The sequence below is a fragment of the Pelmatolapia mariae genome, linkage group LG20 (assembly GCF_036321145.2).
Source record: "Pelmatolapia mariae isolate MD_Pm_ZW linkage group LG20, Pm_UMD_F_2, whole genome shotgun sequence".
NCBI lineage: Eukaryota > Metazoa > Chordata > Actinopteri > Cichliformes > Cichlidae > Pelmatolapia > Pelmatolapia mariae.
The window spans coordinates 2929990-2946129 of record NC_086244.1 but is presented as its reverse complement, the minus strand read 5'-3'; the positions used below and the strand labels follow the sequence as shown (position 1 = coordinate 2946129).

At 43.2% G+C, this 16140-nt stretch overlaps 1 protein-coding gene across 1 annotated transcript; it reads left to right on the top strand.

Moving 5' to 3' along the window:
• Positions 1 to 1055: 1055 nt before the first annotated feature.
• snx21 (sorting nexin family member 21) lies at positions 1056 to 15903 on the top strand. Its single transcript, XM_063464416.1, has 6 exons — positions 1056 to 1324; positions 5376 to 5698; positions 6517 to 6722; positions 7112 to 7253; positions 7362 to 7527; positions 10771 to 15903. The coding sequence occupies exons 2-6, from the start codon at positions 5407 to 5409 to the stop codon at positions 11267 to 11269; spliced, it is 1305 nt and encodes a 434-aa protein (XP_063320486.1). The 5' UTR covers positions 1056 to 1324; positions 5376 to 5406; the 3' UTR covers positions 11270 to 15903.
• Positions 15904 to 16140: the final 237 nt, after the last annotated feature.

Genomic DNA, 16140 nt, shown 5'->3' with positions numbered 1-16140 from the left:
CTGCGATGTCCTTCAGGCCGGCTTATTTTAGCCACTTCCACTGTCTCTCATTATCCATCGGTCATCATCAAACATCAGAATTTCACAAAGAATCCCAACTTTTAGAGACTTGGAGTTTTATTACTAAACTGCCTGTTTTATTTCCATCAAACTGCTGTAGGGCTTTTGAATTCAGTTTCATAAACACAAAGTTCAAACAAGTCATTCAACTTTCATAATTATCAAGATAGCGAGATCATTTACAGTTATTCTGGTCTCTGGTGTGTCTTAGCACCAGGAAGAATGAAAACAGTATTAGTGAGTAGGTTAGGAGGTTAATATCAGTCCTGTATACTTCATTCATACTTCATTCTTGGAGAATGAAAAATTAAGAAAATAGTTGCTTAAGGTTCATACAGTTATATGACCACAGACTCATCTCTACAGATTGTTGTGTACTGTTCTTCTTCTTTTGGTTGGTCCCTTTAGGTCTCCCTACAGCAGATCACCTCATCCATGAACCCCCTCTGAGGTTTCCCCTTTTCCTCCTGCCGGGCAGCTCCTCTTCAACATCCTTTGTCCAGTATATCCACTATCGCTCTCTGTGCATGTCCAAACCAACTTTGTCCCTCTGACACACTAATATTCTAACCTTGTCCATTGAATGCCTGAGCATCTCCACCTCAGCCTCCTGTCTTTTTATCAGTGCCACCATCTCTAAACCACACATCACAACAGGCCTCACTACTGTCTTTTAAAACTTCCCTTTCACTCTTGCTCGTGCCTTGACACTCACTCCACCCTGCCTGCCCACACTCTCTGTTTCAGCTCTCTTGTGGACTTGCAGCTTAAATTATCAGCTCAAATAGCTGTGCTGCAGCCCTGGATAGATGCACTGTGACCCCTGTGAACAGAACGCTTCCAGTGTTGTGCCAAAAAGTGATTAAAGGTTGGTGGTAATTAATATAGAACCTGTCAGACACATCTCAAACGACTTTAAGTATATTAGACATAAAAGCACACATAAATCTGTTTTTGGTAGTCCATCACTTTGGTCCCACTAATTGTGATGACTCAGTGAGCATGTAGCCCCCTCTGCTGGTCGGATCCGAGGAGTGCATGTCCTTATATGGCAGCTGCCCGATATCCAACCCCGGGCCGCCTCCTCCTGCAGGCTGCGGCGGGTGGACAGCCCCAGGAATAAGGATACAGCCAGTCAGCTGTGTGCGTGTGCGGAGCCCACAAACCCCGACAGGATCGTGCGGCTCCCAGATCCCGACCCGTTGGGCTTCAAACTTTACTCTGGAGGAGCTGATATGGAGTAAAAGGAGCGGAGGGAGTGCGGGTGAGTCCCGCGGAGCTCGGAGTTAATGAATCGGAGGCGGAGGAGCAGCTCGTGGAGTGTAAACAAAGTTTTCTGGGGTAGCTTGTTAGCTAGTTAGCCGTTAGCGCCACAGCCCAGTTGATGCAGTCATAAACAGGAATGTCAGCTTCAAATTAGAGGGCGGAGACTTAAACTTCTAATCCACGGTGCTCGGATAGATTAACAGGAGCTGTGGGAGTTTTTCCGCTTCAGCTGCGGGGTGAGTTCGTCCAACCTCCGGAGAGCTAGCTAACTAAACGCGTTTATCGTGTGATGCTCAGTAACTTTGAACCCCCCGACAAGCAAAGCTGTTAGCTGGTTTGCTAACGTCACACTGCTGTGTGTGTTAGCCCCCACCTCTACAAAATACACATTTTATTACTGGTGTCCATAGCTGATACATACTTGTGTATTTAACGTTATTTCGGGTGTTGACCACATAATAATTATCTGAGACTTTCACGGACGTCACGTAAATTCGCTTTCCTCGTGCTTAATAGTTGTAAAGCGTATTCAAACTTGTTTATATTGTTAATAGTAATTGTTATAATTGTTTGTTTAGCATTTTTTTTGCGTAAAGATACAGCCTAAAAGAATAGTAAAAGTAAAACAAACAAAAAGAATGAAAGAAGTAGAAAAAAGATTTGATCAAACAAAAATTAATTAAAAATAAAACTGATGGAGTCCCCCCCCCAATAAATAAATAAAAGTCCAATTTAAATAGAATTAAAATGAAAAGTGAGCAGCAGAAGAACAGATGTTAATCAGGATTCACTGTTGCTGTCACTCAACCAGCTGCCAGCTGAGTTGCTGACTCCCAGCTCTACAGGTTAAAGGTGTTTGTTCTTGTTTTGGTGGTTTGGAATAATTTTAGAAGAACACCAAAACGGATAAAACCTAAAATCTTGTTAAACTCCTTTCACAAACAGCCCAGATATACATGTTACAGAATGCAGTCTTTAGCAGTTCATATGACTCAGTTTACCCTGCCTATCCTTTTTATGTGACATTTTATAATCCATCGACCTTTATTCAGCTGTAACTTTGTGTTTAGCACTTTTCTTTTACAATTCTTGTCTAAACTTTTTATTCTCTCTGTATGAAGATAAACACACCAAAGTAACAAATCAGTCTAATTTTCCATACGCTCTAATGCAGCCAGCTGGATGGCTTAGATAAAATGCATTACAGTTGATGTAATGCAAGCACAGGAGAATGCAAATGAAAAAGTATTTTTAGCTCTAGATAAACTATTTGAATCATACTGTTGTTCAGCTGGAACAGGGAAGGGTTTGTGGCTTTATGGATCCACTATGATCACTAATGTTTTATCACTAGAGGTCAAATTGTTTATGAGCAGAGTCCATCTGCTGGTTGTTTTGTAGGTGATGTGGCTCTTTTGACTTCATCAGACGGCGACTTCCAGCTTCTACTGAAAGTTGAATGAGAATTAGTACCTCAGAGTCTAAGACCATGGTTCTCAGTCAGAGTGCAGTGAATGGAGTCATCAGATGTGTTGAAAATGCAGAATTGGTGAGCGAGGGATCCTGAGGAAGTTCAGCAGGCCGAAGCCTCGCTGCGTGCTCCTTCTTCCTGGCTGCAGGCTGACTTAGCAAATCGATGCATTATTAATGTGTGACATGGTTTCCATTGAGAGGAGCTGCCAGCTCTGTAACTGGAGCCAGCTCAGCAGGTTTGTTTCACATGCGGATCAGTGTGTCTGCAGTCTCTCCCTGACCTGGATTCTAAAAGTGAGTGAATTTTATTTTCCCGTGGTGCTGATTCACAGTCCCAGACACAGAATAGAGTGATTTGCAAAGCAATTCAAGACTGCGTTATAGAAAAATAACACAGAAAATAGTGCTGTTTTTGTCAAATAAATGCACATTTGGAATTTGTTGCCACAAATGTGTAAAATATAATTGCAGCGGGAGCATGTCCCATCTTCTTTTAACAGCACTCTGTAAGAATTTAGGACCCGAGGAGCCCAACTGATGGACTGAAAGGTTTTTCCATTCGTGCTTCAGGGTTTCAGCTGCTCAGCTGTTCTGGGCCTTTTGCTGTATTTGTTTTTCTGTGTTGTTGTTGTTTTGTAGTTCTTATGAGTGGGTCACAGATGTGGACTCTTAAACTACAAGTCTAAAAAAGAAGAAAGAAGACAAGAATATACTATAACCAAATGTCTTGATGCACCTTCATCCAGGCAAGGACATCCCAAAAAGTTGAGACTGAAGAAGTCGCTCCCACTGAAAACGCTACATCCAGATGAACAGAATCCACTTTTGGGATAAACATTCCTCAGAGATTTTGGTCTTTATTAACATGACAGCAAATGGGTTCTACTTGACTGAGATCTGGTGACTGGAGGCTGTTTGAGTCCAGCGAACACAGTGTCATGTTCAAGAAACCGGTGTAAGATGATCTGCGCTTTGTGCACTGCTGCTGTTGTGCATTTAAAGATGTTCTTCTACATACCCTGGTCGTAACAAGTTGTTTGAGTTAATGTTGCCTTCTTGTCAGCTCAAAGCAGCGTGCTCCTTCTCCTCTGATGCCATCATCAAGGCTTATTCTTCCACAGAGCGGCTGCTCACTGGATGTTTCATTGTAAACCTTGGAGATGTTTGTGCGTGCATGGTTTGAAGTTCATGTCTGCTTACTCAAATAAATCGGGTTGTTGGCATGTGATTTGAACAGGCTTACCTAATGAAGTGGCTAGTGAGTGTGTTTCTAAGTACAGCTTCGTTATCAATGCTACATATACATTTACATGCATGTAGATCAGGGGTCTCAAACTCAAATGAGCCGCGGGCCACTTCTGGCACCGTCATCTCATTGGAGGGCCATTTTAGTGTCCAAGTAGTACAAAAAAACAAACAGGAAAACACCCACTAATATTTCCTAAAATGTGGTGTTTTTTTTTTTTATTTAATTCCAAATATTGTGTAACAAGACAAAATTGCAAACATGAACGCATTTTTTTTCTCACTCTTAACTATCTGAAGCCTTTCAGTTTCATTTGTCATATGGAAGTTAGCACAGGGTCAACATTGCAATGAAATGTATTTGACGAGCAGCAGAGAGTCACTCAGCAGTGTAGTAAAGTAGTTTCATTGAACTACCAAATAAACAGCTCTTTCTGGCCAGACACGTGGAAGCACTTTTGCTACAATTTTGTTTGTATTTAACAAAATAAAAATGCAGGCATAAGCGTACACATTAGTTTTCGACTGCACGTGAAAATTGTTTTCTTTCCAAATAAATCTCTCACTGAACTAACACCAATCTAACAACTAACACAGCCTCAACATGTTTGCACTCTCTTGTTACCTCGGCCAGGTCCGCGGCTCCGAAACGTGGTAAGGAGACCTCTGCCTAATACTGTGCGTTCCGTGTCGGGCTCGTAGCCGGGAACGAGCTTTACTGTCTGGGTCAACCTTGCTAGCGAGAGACAGAAAGAGGTGTTGAAAGGCTGCTCCAGCAGAACTTTATTGTTTCGGAGGAAAACACGAACACAGTGTAAAGTCGAGTCTTAATAGCTTACTGGGCTCGTCAGGCACTCTTTTTGGCTGCTGTGGTTATTTTTATATATACATGCTTCCAGCTCCCGTTTCTGCTCGGTAGCACCTCGTACTTTTCACTTTCCTTTTTTCCCTCCCTCACGCTCACACTCACGCAGCGGGAGGGGCGGTCCCACACGTTCTCCAAGCAGCAAGGACTACACCGCCCATGAGGCTACAGTCTTAAAGGGCCATGCCTGTAACATTCTGCCGTCGTATTAAATCATTTTTCGTATAATAATTTTTAAAAAATATTTCTTCACATCAATAGAGGTGATGTGGGCCACAAATGGCCCGCGGGCCGCGAGTTTGAGACCCCTGATGTAGATAGTTCATGCAAATGTATACAAATTACATGCAATAAAAACCTGTGCAAAACTAGAATGAAAAAACAAATGAAGCTTTAAAATAATATTATCAGAAGATGCTTTAATAAGTAATAGATAAAATGACCTTGTAATCTTCCATTTCTTTAGGCTCCTCCCCCTGTGGTGGCCTGGCAACATCATGGCGTCTCGGCTGTTGGACCGCCTGAAGCGCTCGCTGTTTAAAGATGGTCAGGGGCTGGAACCTGAGCAGGAAGAAGGCGGCGGGCCGGAAGAGGAGGCGTTCAACCAGGATCGCTGGGAGGACGAGCTGGCGGAGGATGAGGAGTGTGTAACCGATCGGCTCGGAGGGATGCTGTGCTTCGACGGCACGGACGGCGGTCTGGAGGATGGAGCCGAGGGTGAAGGGTCAGGACAGGACAGCGACTCTGACTTCCTGGGAGAGTCGATGGAGGATGGTCCCAGCAGCATGGGTGAAGTGCTGTTCTCTCTTTTCACTCGATGGACCTCGAGCGAAAACATTTTAATGTCTGAATCTGATTTGAATCAGTGCAGATCAGCACTGTTTCAACATCTGTTGAAATTCCTACATACAAGAATGACCCGAATGATTATTCTTCAATACGGGGCGATCGTTGGGAGTTCGTCTTGTAATTGGAAGGTTGCCAGTTCGAGCCCCTCTCGGTCGTTGTGTCCTTGGGCAAGACACTTCATCCGTTGCCTACTGGTGGTGGTCAGAGGGCCCGGTGGTGCCAGTGTCCGGCAGCCTCGCCTCTGTCAGTGCGCCCCAGGGCAGCAATGTAGCTTGCCATCACCAGTGTGTGTGTGAATGGGTGGATGACTGAATGTGTAAAGCGCTATACAAATACAGGCCATTTACCAATACTGTTGTTTGGTTCAAACACTTTGACATTGATTAATGATCAGCAACAAAGTCAGACTGGGCAGCTGTGACAGAGTTTATTTATCAGCTATCGATAGAAAGTAACAAAAGTTTACCCAGCGATGGAGCACACAACAACTCAAAACCTAACAGCCTGCAGTTAATACATACGGGGATGTTGTTCATAGTTGTACTAATGCTTTAGAGATGATTTTATAGCTAAAACCAATTACCAGAAACTATAATCTAATGTAATACTAGCCAGCTCCATGGTTACAGCTCAGCATGGTTGATCTCCAGCAGGGGAGCAGTTTAGCTTCAGTCCACTGGAGCTGAACTACACTGGAGGAAACCAGGCCATGTTGTACTCCCTGGTCACCTGACCTGGCTTTCACCTGTCTTTTGTAGACACCAGTCCTGTGGGTATTTCCCCAGTGGGCCACTCCTCCTCTTCCTCCTCCTCCCTGCTGACTCGGCAGCTTCAGGAGAGCTGGAGGAGTTTGCGCGGACTCAGTGGAGGAAGCTCGGTCTCCTCTGTGAGATGGCAGACGGACAGCTTGTTGTTCGAGGTGACCGACGCCAGCGTGGTGCAGGACGGCTCCTCAAAATATGTGGTGAGTTGGCAAAGAGAAAAAAAACTGTAACATTATAACCAAAACATAAAAGCTTCTAAATCCAGGCACTCTAGATTTGACAAAGGCCTTTAATTTATTGGGCTTAAGACAAAAAAATACACAGACAGGTATCAGCTTGTTCCTTCTTCAGGGTGCTAAAATACGAAGATGCCTACAGAGCAGTTTGAGCTTCAGGGCCAGAGAGAGCCCCTGACCCTTGTATCTTCTCTGTGTAAAGTGCTGGTGCACATCCATAGATTGGATTTGGAAGCTCTGATCAGAGTCACGTATACGTAATAGTCTCTGTCCACAGGTGATGTTTTAAATGTGCCATGGGACAGATCTGTACGCAGTGGAGCTCAAACTCTCTGCTCTCCGTTTCTCTCCAGCTGTACACGATCCATGTGATCCAGTCTGGCGCGAGCGATAAGATTCCTGCCATCATCACGCGTCGGTACTCTGACTTTCGGCGCCTCCATGCCACTCTTCGCCGTAAACACGGCGAGCACATGGAGCGTTTCTGTTTCCCACGTGAGTAAACCTCATGTATGCTGTCTTACCTTGATGCTGTGGTTGTTACTGTGGTACAGGGAAGTAAGAACGTCATAAAACATGAACGTTTGGTTTGAAACTCCGCAGGAAGAAAACTCAGGAGGAATTTCACAGCAGAGACGATCGCTAAGCGGAGCCGGGCGTTTGAACAGTACCTGTCTCACCTGTGTTCCCTGCATGCCCTGCGGGAGGCGCTGTGTGTCCGTCAGTTCTTCTGCTTAACCGACCTGGAGACTGGACAGCTGCTCATCAGGTAACTCTCATAAACTTCTGTCTCCTCACTAGAGCTGGGCGATAGAACGATAACGATATGTATTGCGAAATAACTTTTTCTCGATAGAAAAATTAAACTATTGCGATAGACCTCATCTCTCTTGTCCTCTTAAAAAAAAAAAAAAAAGAAAAAAGAACAGCCAATCCAAATTAAGTAGTGCAGAGCCGAACCAATCACAGCTGCAGCGTCACGTCACGTGACTTGTTACGTACAGCACAAGTTCCAAGCCGCACATGTGTATTTGTTTTTGCAGCCGGGCCGCCCAGGTAATGAAGGAAATGAGTTTGCCGACTAGAGAAAAATCAACCGAGAGCGTGAGCGAAGGTTACCGAAGAGAAAAACAATGATGGTTCCAATGCCGGAGAGATTGTCGAACGGAAGGGCCATAGAAGTTCCGTAGTGTGAAGGTATTTCGGCTATTTCAAGTCTGACAAAAAACAGAGTAGCGCGCACTGTAAATTGTGCCGAAAGCAAGTCTGGAAATACAATAAACCGGTGCATGCTCAATCTCTGACTGAAAGCGCTAATTCGTCATTCGGCTTTTGTCAGACTAAAGTCACTGTTAAAACTGTTTGAAAAGCTAAGCTATACAACAAGGAGAGATTGAGAATTTCCTTTTAGTTCTCAGTTTATTTGATATTGACAAAAGTTAGTCAATTTTGTCTGTTCTTCTGTAAAACAAACTAAGATTTATTTTTAGAATTAATATTTTGTTTCTAAGTGGAATTGACAATTTAGTAGTCTGTTTGTTCTATTTTGAAACTTAAACGCTTTAGCGGCTGCCTTTTGTGTAGTTTGCAATATTTGCCTTTATTTATCTGAAACTGAAGTCTCATGTTCCTTAAGTACATCTACCCTGTTAAACTTATTATGGGAAATAAATATTTAAATCAAAACAAGCTGCAGATTATTTCACATTTTACTTGTGAGCAACGGCACATTTAAATCTTACAAATATAGTTATTTGGCTTATATCGTGATATATATCGTTATCGCCTGAAATGAAAAAAACATATCGTGATATGAAAAAATCTTATATTGCCCAGCTCTACTCCTCACCTTTATCCGTCAATGTCAGTGTCGTGTAAGAAAACTTAACAGGAACAAAGTAAAATGATCAAAATGCTCTCAGTGCTGAAATGTTTCTACTGTTTCTATTAAAATTAGGCAGGTAGTGAAACAGGCTAAAAAAACAAAGAATATATTTAAAAGATTAATAAAACCTTGAGTTAAACAATTGAGTCATCGCCAGTTTGTGCTCTGAAGCTAGCTACAATATTTGTGCAAATTAATTACGCTGTGTGGTCAAATATTAGAGGAAATATGTCCAACATGCACTCTTTGTTGATCAGTGTTGGGTCACTACTCAAAAAAGTAATATATTACAAATAACACTTTAATTTAAAGTAACGCAGTACGTTACTTGGTTACTAAAGGGAGATAATAATTCATCACACTCATAACATTACATTCAGTTTACTCTGTAAAACAGCCTGAAACACATTGTGTCATATTTACCATTTAACAGTATAAACCTGAGGCTACAGCCCCCCACACCAACACAAACCCCTGTCCCAATGAGGACACACCTTAGTATTTAGTTATGAACAAAAAGCCGACAGCACAAAACAAAGATCAAAACCAACACGAAGAGACTTTAAAGCGGTCGTCATGGTGATTCTACTGCAGAAACATGAACAGGTACAAACGAAGGCTGCAGCCTGACCGCTCATCCGTTTGTTATGTGATGAAGTTCAGCGGCGGCTCGCTTCACCGTGGTGCCTTGCATCACTCTGGGTTTTTGACTAGCTTAGCGTTAGCACGCTGTCTGTGCGGGTGCTTGCAAAGAGTCGAAGTTGTGTTAGCATAATACAGTTGTTTCTGTCCTGGATACAGTTTACCATTACGCTCATGCCCTTTTGTGCAATAGAAATAAAAGTTGTGTCCATCTCAACGCTGTAAACTGCTATTTTCCTTCTCCAACAACTGAAATCAGCTGATTGCAGAGCAAATGTAAGAACCAATAGGCAGGATTGATAGGCAAGTAGACTAATGATTCCAACTAGGAAAGGTTCTCGATTGCCATCCCTACTGAGTACACATTCATACAAGAACTACTTCCCTGCACTGAAACAAACATTGCTTCAATATCCTTTTTGATTCTAATGGTTGACTGTGACAAAATAAGCACTGTGCTTTCTTTAATTAGACTTCAAACAAACAATTGAGTCCACACATTCATCAGGAAATGGTTTACTGACGTCAACTATCAAGTGAAAATATCAAGATTTTGCAACTAAAAGACTCAGCCCCTGCTGGCCATTAAAAAGAATGTGGATCCAGTTTAATTCAGTTTTATTTAATTGCATTTATATAGCGCCAAATCATAACAACAGTCACATCAACAGAGAAATATAGTGAGAAAACCCCAGCATTCAGATGACTCACTATAAGCAAGCACCTGGCGACAGTGGGAAGGAAAAACTCCCTTTAAAGAGGAAGAAACCTCCAGAAGGGGCAGCCGTCCTGGACGCACTCTTTGAGAAACTGCCCTTGCTGGTATTTGCTCATTTGAATGCCAGCAAACAACTTTGTGCTTGATTCTTGGATGGCAGTTTGTCGGCTAAAGGTGTTTTGCTGAGTCTGCAAACTAGCTGCCGACCCTGTTCTTGCATTGACCGGTTGTTAGCATTATTAGCATGCTTGGTGGAAATGTGACAGCTGATGTTGTATTCACATCTAGACATACAGCCTTTGACTGGACTGAAAAAGTATAAACACTCAGCACTCACAGTCGACGTTTCTTTTCTTTTCTTTGGCCCGCTCATTGTTGCAGATGGGCTCTGAGCATTAGAACACAAATCACTGCGCCTAATGCGCCACCTGGTGGAACGCCAGGCATTACAGGACAAGGTCAAATGAATGCAGTCATAATTATGATCTGATTTGATTTGGGCAATTCTGTGCTAATCTTCGGCAGGCCAGATTAAAATGACCAGGATGTGGCCCACGGGCCGTAGTTTGCCCACCCCTGCTTTAAGCAGAACTCTGATAGTCTAGGACAGAACAGAGCACCTCAACATCTCCTTAGCTTGATGCTTATTTCTAAATGTACTGTAAGAATAATATTAGATTTCCTTGTGCATTTCTTGAGTTTCATTATTTATTGAGCGGTTTGCCACTGTGAGTGTTTCACTGTTCAGTTTGTCTTGTTTCGTTGAGGGCGGGACGTTACCAGGATGCCTTGGGTCCTCTGCTCAATGCCAAGAGACTGCAGCAGAAACTGGGATGGGCAAGTTACTATGACAACCAGACTCAGGCCCCTCCTCCAACCTCCTCCCATTGGTTGTTCACCCTGGTGGGACTTTCGAGCTGTTTCCAGCAGGTGGACCAGCTGGAGGAGGCCCGAGATAACTGTGACCACGCCCTGCGTGTTCTTACCCCCACCGAAACTCAGACTAACACAGAGGATAAGCCTCTCCCACCTGACAATAAGCCCTTCCAACAGTCGGAGACATTGCATCTGCATGACGACAGGCCACACCCCCTGCTGTTGCCGCTGTTACAAGTGATGGTTCGGCTGTCGTGGCAGACGGGAAAAGACAAGCGACAGTGGGAGGAGCTTCTGCATCATCTGGAGGAGCGGTGGGTGGGGCTAGACAATCATCCAACCATCAAAGAATTTCTGGTCAAACACAACCTGCAGGATGGCGAGGGCTAAAGAGCGCGCACGCTGCAGAGTGCAATCAGTACGGTACGGGTCGAGTGCTAGAGCCACTGCAGGGGAAACAAAGCCGAGATTTTCAAAATAAAATCTGAATGTTTTGAATAATTTTAGTTTTATTTCTAATAAAAAAAGTTATTAAAGGGAAACAAGTTTCACCTATAAAACCTGCTTTTTAATGTTGTGACGTTGGACATTTTAATGTGGGATTGGAGGCAGCCTCAAGTGGCCGTTAGAGGAACTCCAGCTGTTCACACGTGTTTGGTTTGAGTAATAAAACCAAAAACATTGTTCTGAAAAAGAGTGATGTTAATGTAATGAAAGAGTAGGCTTCAGTAAATATCTGGGGGAAAGAATCAAATCACAGAAGCTTGATTACAAAGTGACGGAGCTGATGAGACTGAATGACAGTTGAGGCCTTCACCTGAAACTCGGCCAGTTCAAAATCTCAGTTTTTATTCCCCCTGACAGTGGCTGTAATACTCTGTGTACTAATGGATCAGTCAAGGGTTCAGTCGTAATTTCAAAGCCTTAAACTAGTTCAGTGGTCTTTGTAGGTCCGATGCTTCACATCAGTTTTATTCTTAACCGTGACTCCTCACAGGATTTCTAAAAAAAAACCAGCCTGTTATTCTACTTCAGGAGGAACTTCTACAATATTTAAGACTTGTTTTCTTCTTCAAATAAATTTATTTTGAAAACTTGATCCAGTCGAAGAAAAAAAAGGTGTTCACATCACATATTCACAGTTACAATCAATGAAACTGCACGAATGTTTCGTAGAAACGTGAGGAGCACAGATTAAGAACAAAGCTCCAAGGAGAAAGCAGAGGAAGGAGAAAAGGCTGCCTCGACAAATCACAGGTCATGTTTCACTCTGTGACTCTGAGGAGGAAAAACACTTATAGTTTTAAAAGTCCTCTGACTTCCTACTAAAAGGTTTACTGATGATTAACAGTGTTATATTGCAGCAGTTAAAAGGGAGCAAACGGTGCAGAATGTAGAGACTCCTTGAATCTTGTGGACGATGCACGACGGGTTAAAGGCGCCCTGTGGAGTTTTACATGTCGGTATTTATGCAACTTGAAATGTTTCACAGCAGAAAACTTTGATTGTATTTGAGCTCTGATGAAAACAACAAGAAGAGCGACACACATGCAGAGAGTGCCCTGCAAAAACAAATGACAGTCAAACTTTAGTATCCATCTATAAATAGATATCTGTAAGTGGAGCGAGACTTTCTACTCATGTTGAGCACTCAGAGCCTCCAGGCCTCATTCACCCAGTCACACACACACATTCATGCAGTGCTTTTATTTAACACTCAGCCATCCCATATTACTCTGCTTATCCGCTCGCTCTCGTTGTGTTCGGCTGTTGTGGCGTCGATCCGACTGTGCCTGTAAATAACAGTAATGTGGCGCACTGAGCTGAATTTATGTTACTGCAGTAAATGACTAGAATAGGTCTTTAGGTCATTTTAAATATATTTATATTCTTAAATGTTTTGTTTGTCATGTTTTATTTCAAATGGAGCCTTTCGCGTTCCTCACACTGAGGAATTCAGCGTCAGACGCTGTCACACATCCCTGTTTCTCTTATTCCTGCATATAAATCAGTCACGTTCACCATATTATCAAACTGTGTCCGGTGTGGGTAAAGCTCACAGGGTTGAGCAGGTGGATCATATGGCTTAAGGCTGTTGCAGAGGCCCGGGCTTTAATCCGTCCAGAGGCCTTTCACGGTTCCCCCCGTCCTCTCTCTGTTGTTGCGACACAATAAAAACTAAAAGCACCAAAAATATACTTTAAAAAACCCTTTTTTGATTATATATAGATAATCAAATATAGGCACCACGTTATCTGAAGGTTCTGTTAATTCATGGCTGAACTTGACAGTTGAGCTGGATCCATGATCAGTGTCTCAAGTCAATGTTCAAAACAAGATCTGTGGCACACTAAGTGTACATTATTCAGACAGTGCTGCAGGTGAGCATCCTGCTAACTAATTTTAGTGCTTTAAAAGGTTGATTGAATGATTTTGATAACGCGTAAGGCCTTATTTTTTTGTTTTAGAAAGAGTGAAAGAATTCAGTGCCTTTCTAGATTTTTAACGAGGTTCGTGAGCCACCTGTGCACCAGGAATAAAGGGAATTGCGAGTGCAGGTCAAACAGGAGATGCAGCAACTCCATAGAGCACCTGTAAAGACCTGAGCTGTGAGACAGTCGCGCTCACACTGAGCCTGATCTGTGTGTGTCTGCGTTATTTACTATTTGTGAGAGAGATTTCATTTCACAGCTGAGGAGTAAAGCGATTTACTTGCACGAGTTTTCCTCCACACCTGCAGTGGAAAATTTCAGTGGAAAGCTTTGCCTGCTGCCGGTGCGTCACATATTAAGCGGTTAAAGAGGCGTTAAATGAGAAACGCTGTTTATCTCAAGGAACACTTAGCGCCTCTCCTCCCCCCACACAGCTCTCACAGCTTCGCAGTCATTCGAGGTAAAATCTGCGTGCTTTTTACGTGGATGCGGTTACTGTGGAGACCGGCCCGAGTGGACGGCCACACGAGACAAAAATAGATGCGAGGAGCTGGATTTACATCAGCAGGAGAAATGTCAGACGGGACTGATGGATGGAGAGGAAAACAGGTGATTAATAATGAGGGACTAAGCAAAGTTGTCAGCGCAGGAATGAATGATTTTGGGGCTGAAGGTTGGACACTATGCACACTTATAGATTTATGCACTTACTGTGTTCACCTGTCATGTAGAAAAGCTGCTGATTTGTCAGATGTGAGTGCTGCAGGATCACGGTACATGTTCAGTATTATGCAGAGTTCTGTTATATCCAGCTGTTCTGCCGCACTACAGAAACCCTGCAACGCTTTCAGCTTCACTTTCTCATCTAATCTGGTAAATGTCTTGTCTGTGTGCAGCACTTTATGCTTCTCATTCACACTCACCAGTCAGGACCGTCAACCCTGTGATGAGTGCATGAGCAGCTCTGGCTCCTGAGCTCCCTCTATACTGAAAGTAGATTCAGAGAGGCCACTGCAGAGGAAGAGTGTATACTGGAGACTTTATGCACAGTTAGGCAGTTTCTCACTTCTGGGTTCAGTGACAGTTGTGTTAGCTGTGACCGTTACACAGTAACTGTCAGCCTGCTCTGGTTTCATACAGACCACAGTAACCACAGGGCATCGAGGAGGGTCAGCGCATTCACACCCCGACTGTGAAATACTGTCAGACGATGCTAGTGCTACAGAAGCATGTGCAGGGTGTCCTTCGGTCTCAGCGTGTCTCTTTGAACGTAGGGCCGCTCCTGCAACTAATTGATGATCTGAGTAAACCTGAACCTGAACCTAAGTGACTCATCAAAAAGCAAGAAAACACTTGGAACAGTTAAATCTGGTTTGATGTCCACACAGCTGAGCCGAGTGTTTTAGTGCATCGCTCTCTGATATTTCAGTTTGATCGAGGAAATGAGCGGCAGTGTGTCAGAATAAAGTCCCGCAGGATGCTTCGTGGGGCTGTTGTCTGCCTTACTTTCCACCTCACATATGTGCAGTTTCTCAGCACAGAGGGAGAAGAGTGGGTTGAACCAACTAATAATTCTACTGCCGGACATCCTTATTTTAAAGAGCTGCTCAGGGACGGCAGAGGAGTAAGTGATTTTAACCCACTTCTTACTTTCAGTTTAAGCAAAAATGACTTTCTGAGAGGTTCAGCTGAGATTGTGGTTTGGGTTCAAATATGCTTCTTTGCTGCATTGAGGCTGCGCAGTGCTTTAGATGTGATGCCAAAGAACACTGTGTGCATAGAAAAACCAGGCGGGGCAGCTGCAGGTTCTGCAGGATCTGACGGCTTCAGGGCATTACACAAAGCACCTTTCTCTCTGCTGATCTCACAGCTGATTGGTTTAGACCAAAATGTGGAACGTAGTTTCCCCTCTCAGCCTCTGCAGCTCTCCATGGCTGCCAGCTGTCTGTTAATAACAGATGACATTATCATTGTTTTTATTTTTACATTACAAAGCCAGTCTGTGCAAAAAATATGAAACTCCTCCACCCGGAGTACTAGTTTCTGGAAGGTCACACCTGATTTCTGTTTTCTTGTTTTTGTGTCTTATAACCTGAGCTGGAGTTTGCAGTTTGCAGTGAGAGTGTTTCTCTGTGTTTTGTGACACTGACGTGAAAATGAAAACAATCATTTGAGCTGTTAAGCGGATGAAATGTGAAAAACTGCAGTCGCTCCTCGGCCAGCTTGATAAATTCTTATTTTAACGGTGTTATTTGGGCTGAAGCTGTACGCAGACACGTCACAGATGTTTCTAATGGTTTGAAAATGCACTTGTTGTGTCAGATGTGCAGTTTTCAGTGTAGACTGTGCGTATCCCACTTTATGCAAGCGTAGCAACACGTGGAAGAAATCAGTGCGTGGGGAGGTTTAGCGTGGATCTTTTGGCCTTTGCAGCAGCACTTCATCGTAGAGCTTTATACAAGTTTATTTTCTGGAATATGTTTGTTACAAACTGCAGATCATGCCTTTGTTTTTCTTCATGTTTGCATCTCTGAGATGAGGGCTGTGATTCTATTCTATTCTACTTTATTATAGTAAGAAATGTGAAGATCTTGACAGTTATATAAAATTATAATAAATATATATTTTTCTTTTACTAAATGATGTGTCTTGTTTTTATCTGTATGCCCTGAAAGCAAACTGATGATGTTACCTACTTACCGAGTCTCCTATCAATCATTTCTTTAGGTGACCTAATGTAACGCGTTTCCAAAGAGCTTGTTGTCATATAACACGTTTAGCTTCATCAGTTTGCTCGGGCACCCATAAATTTTCAGCGGGGTCAGGGGT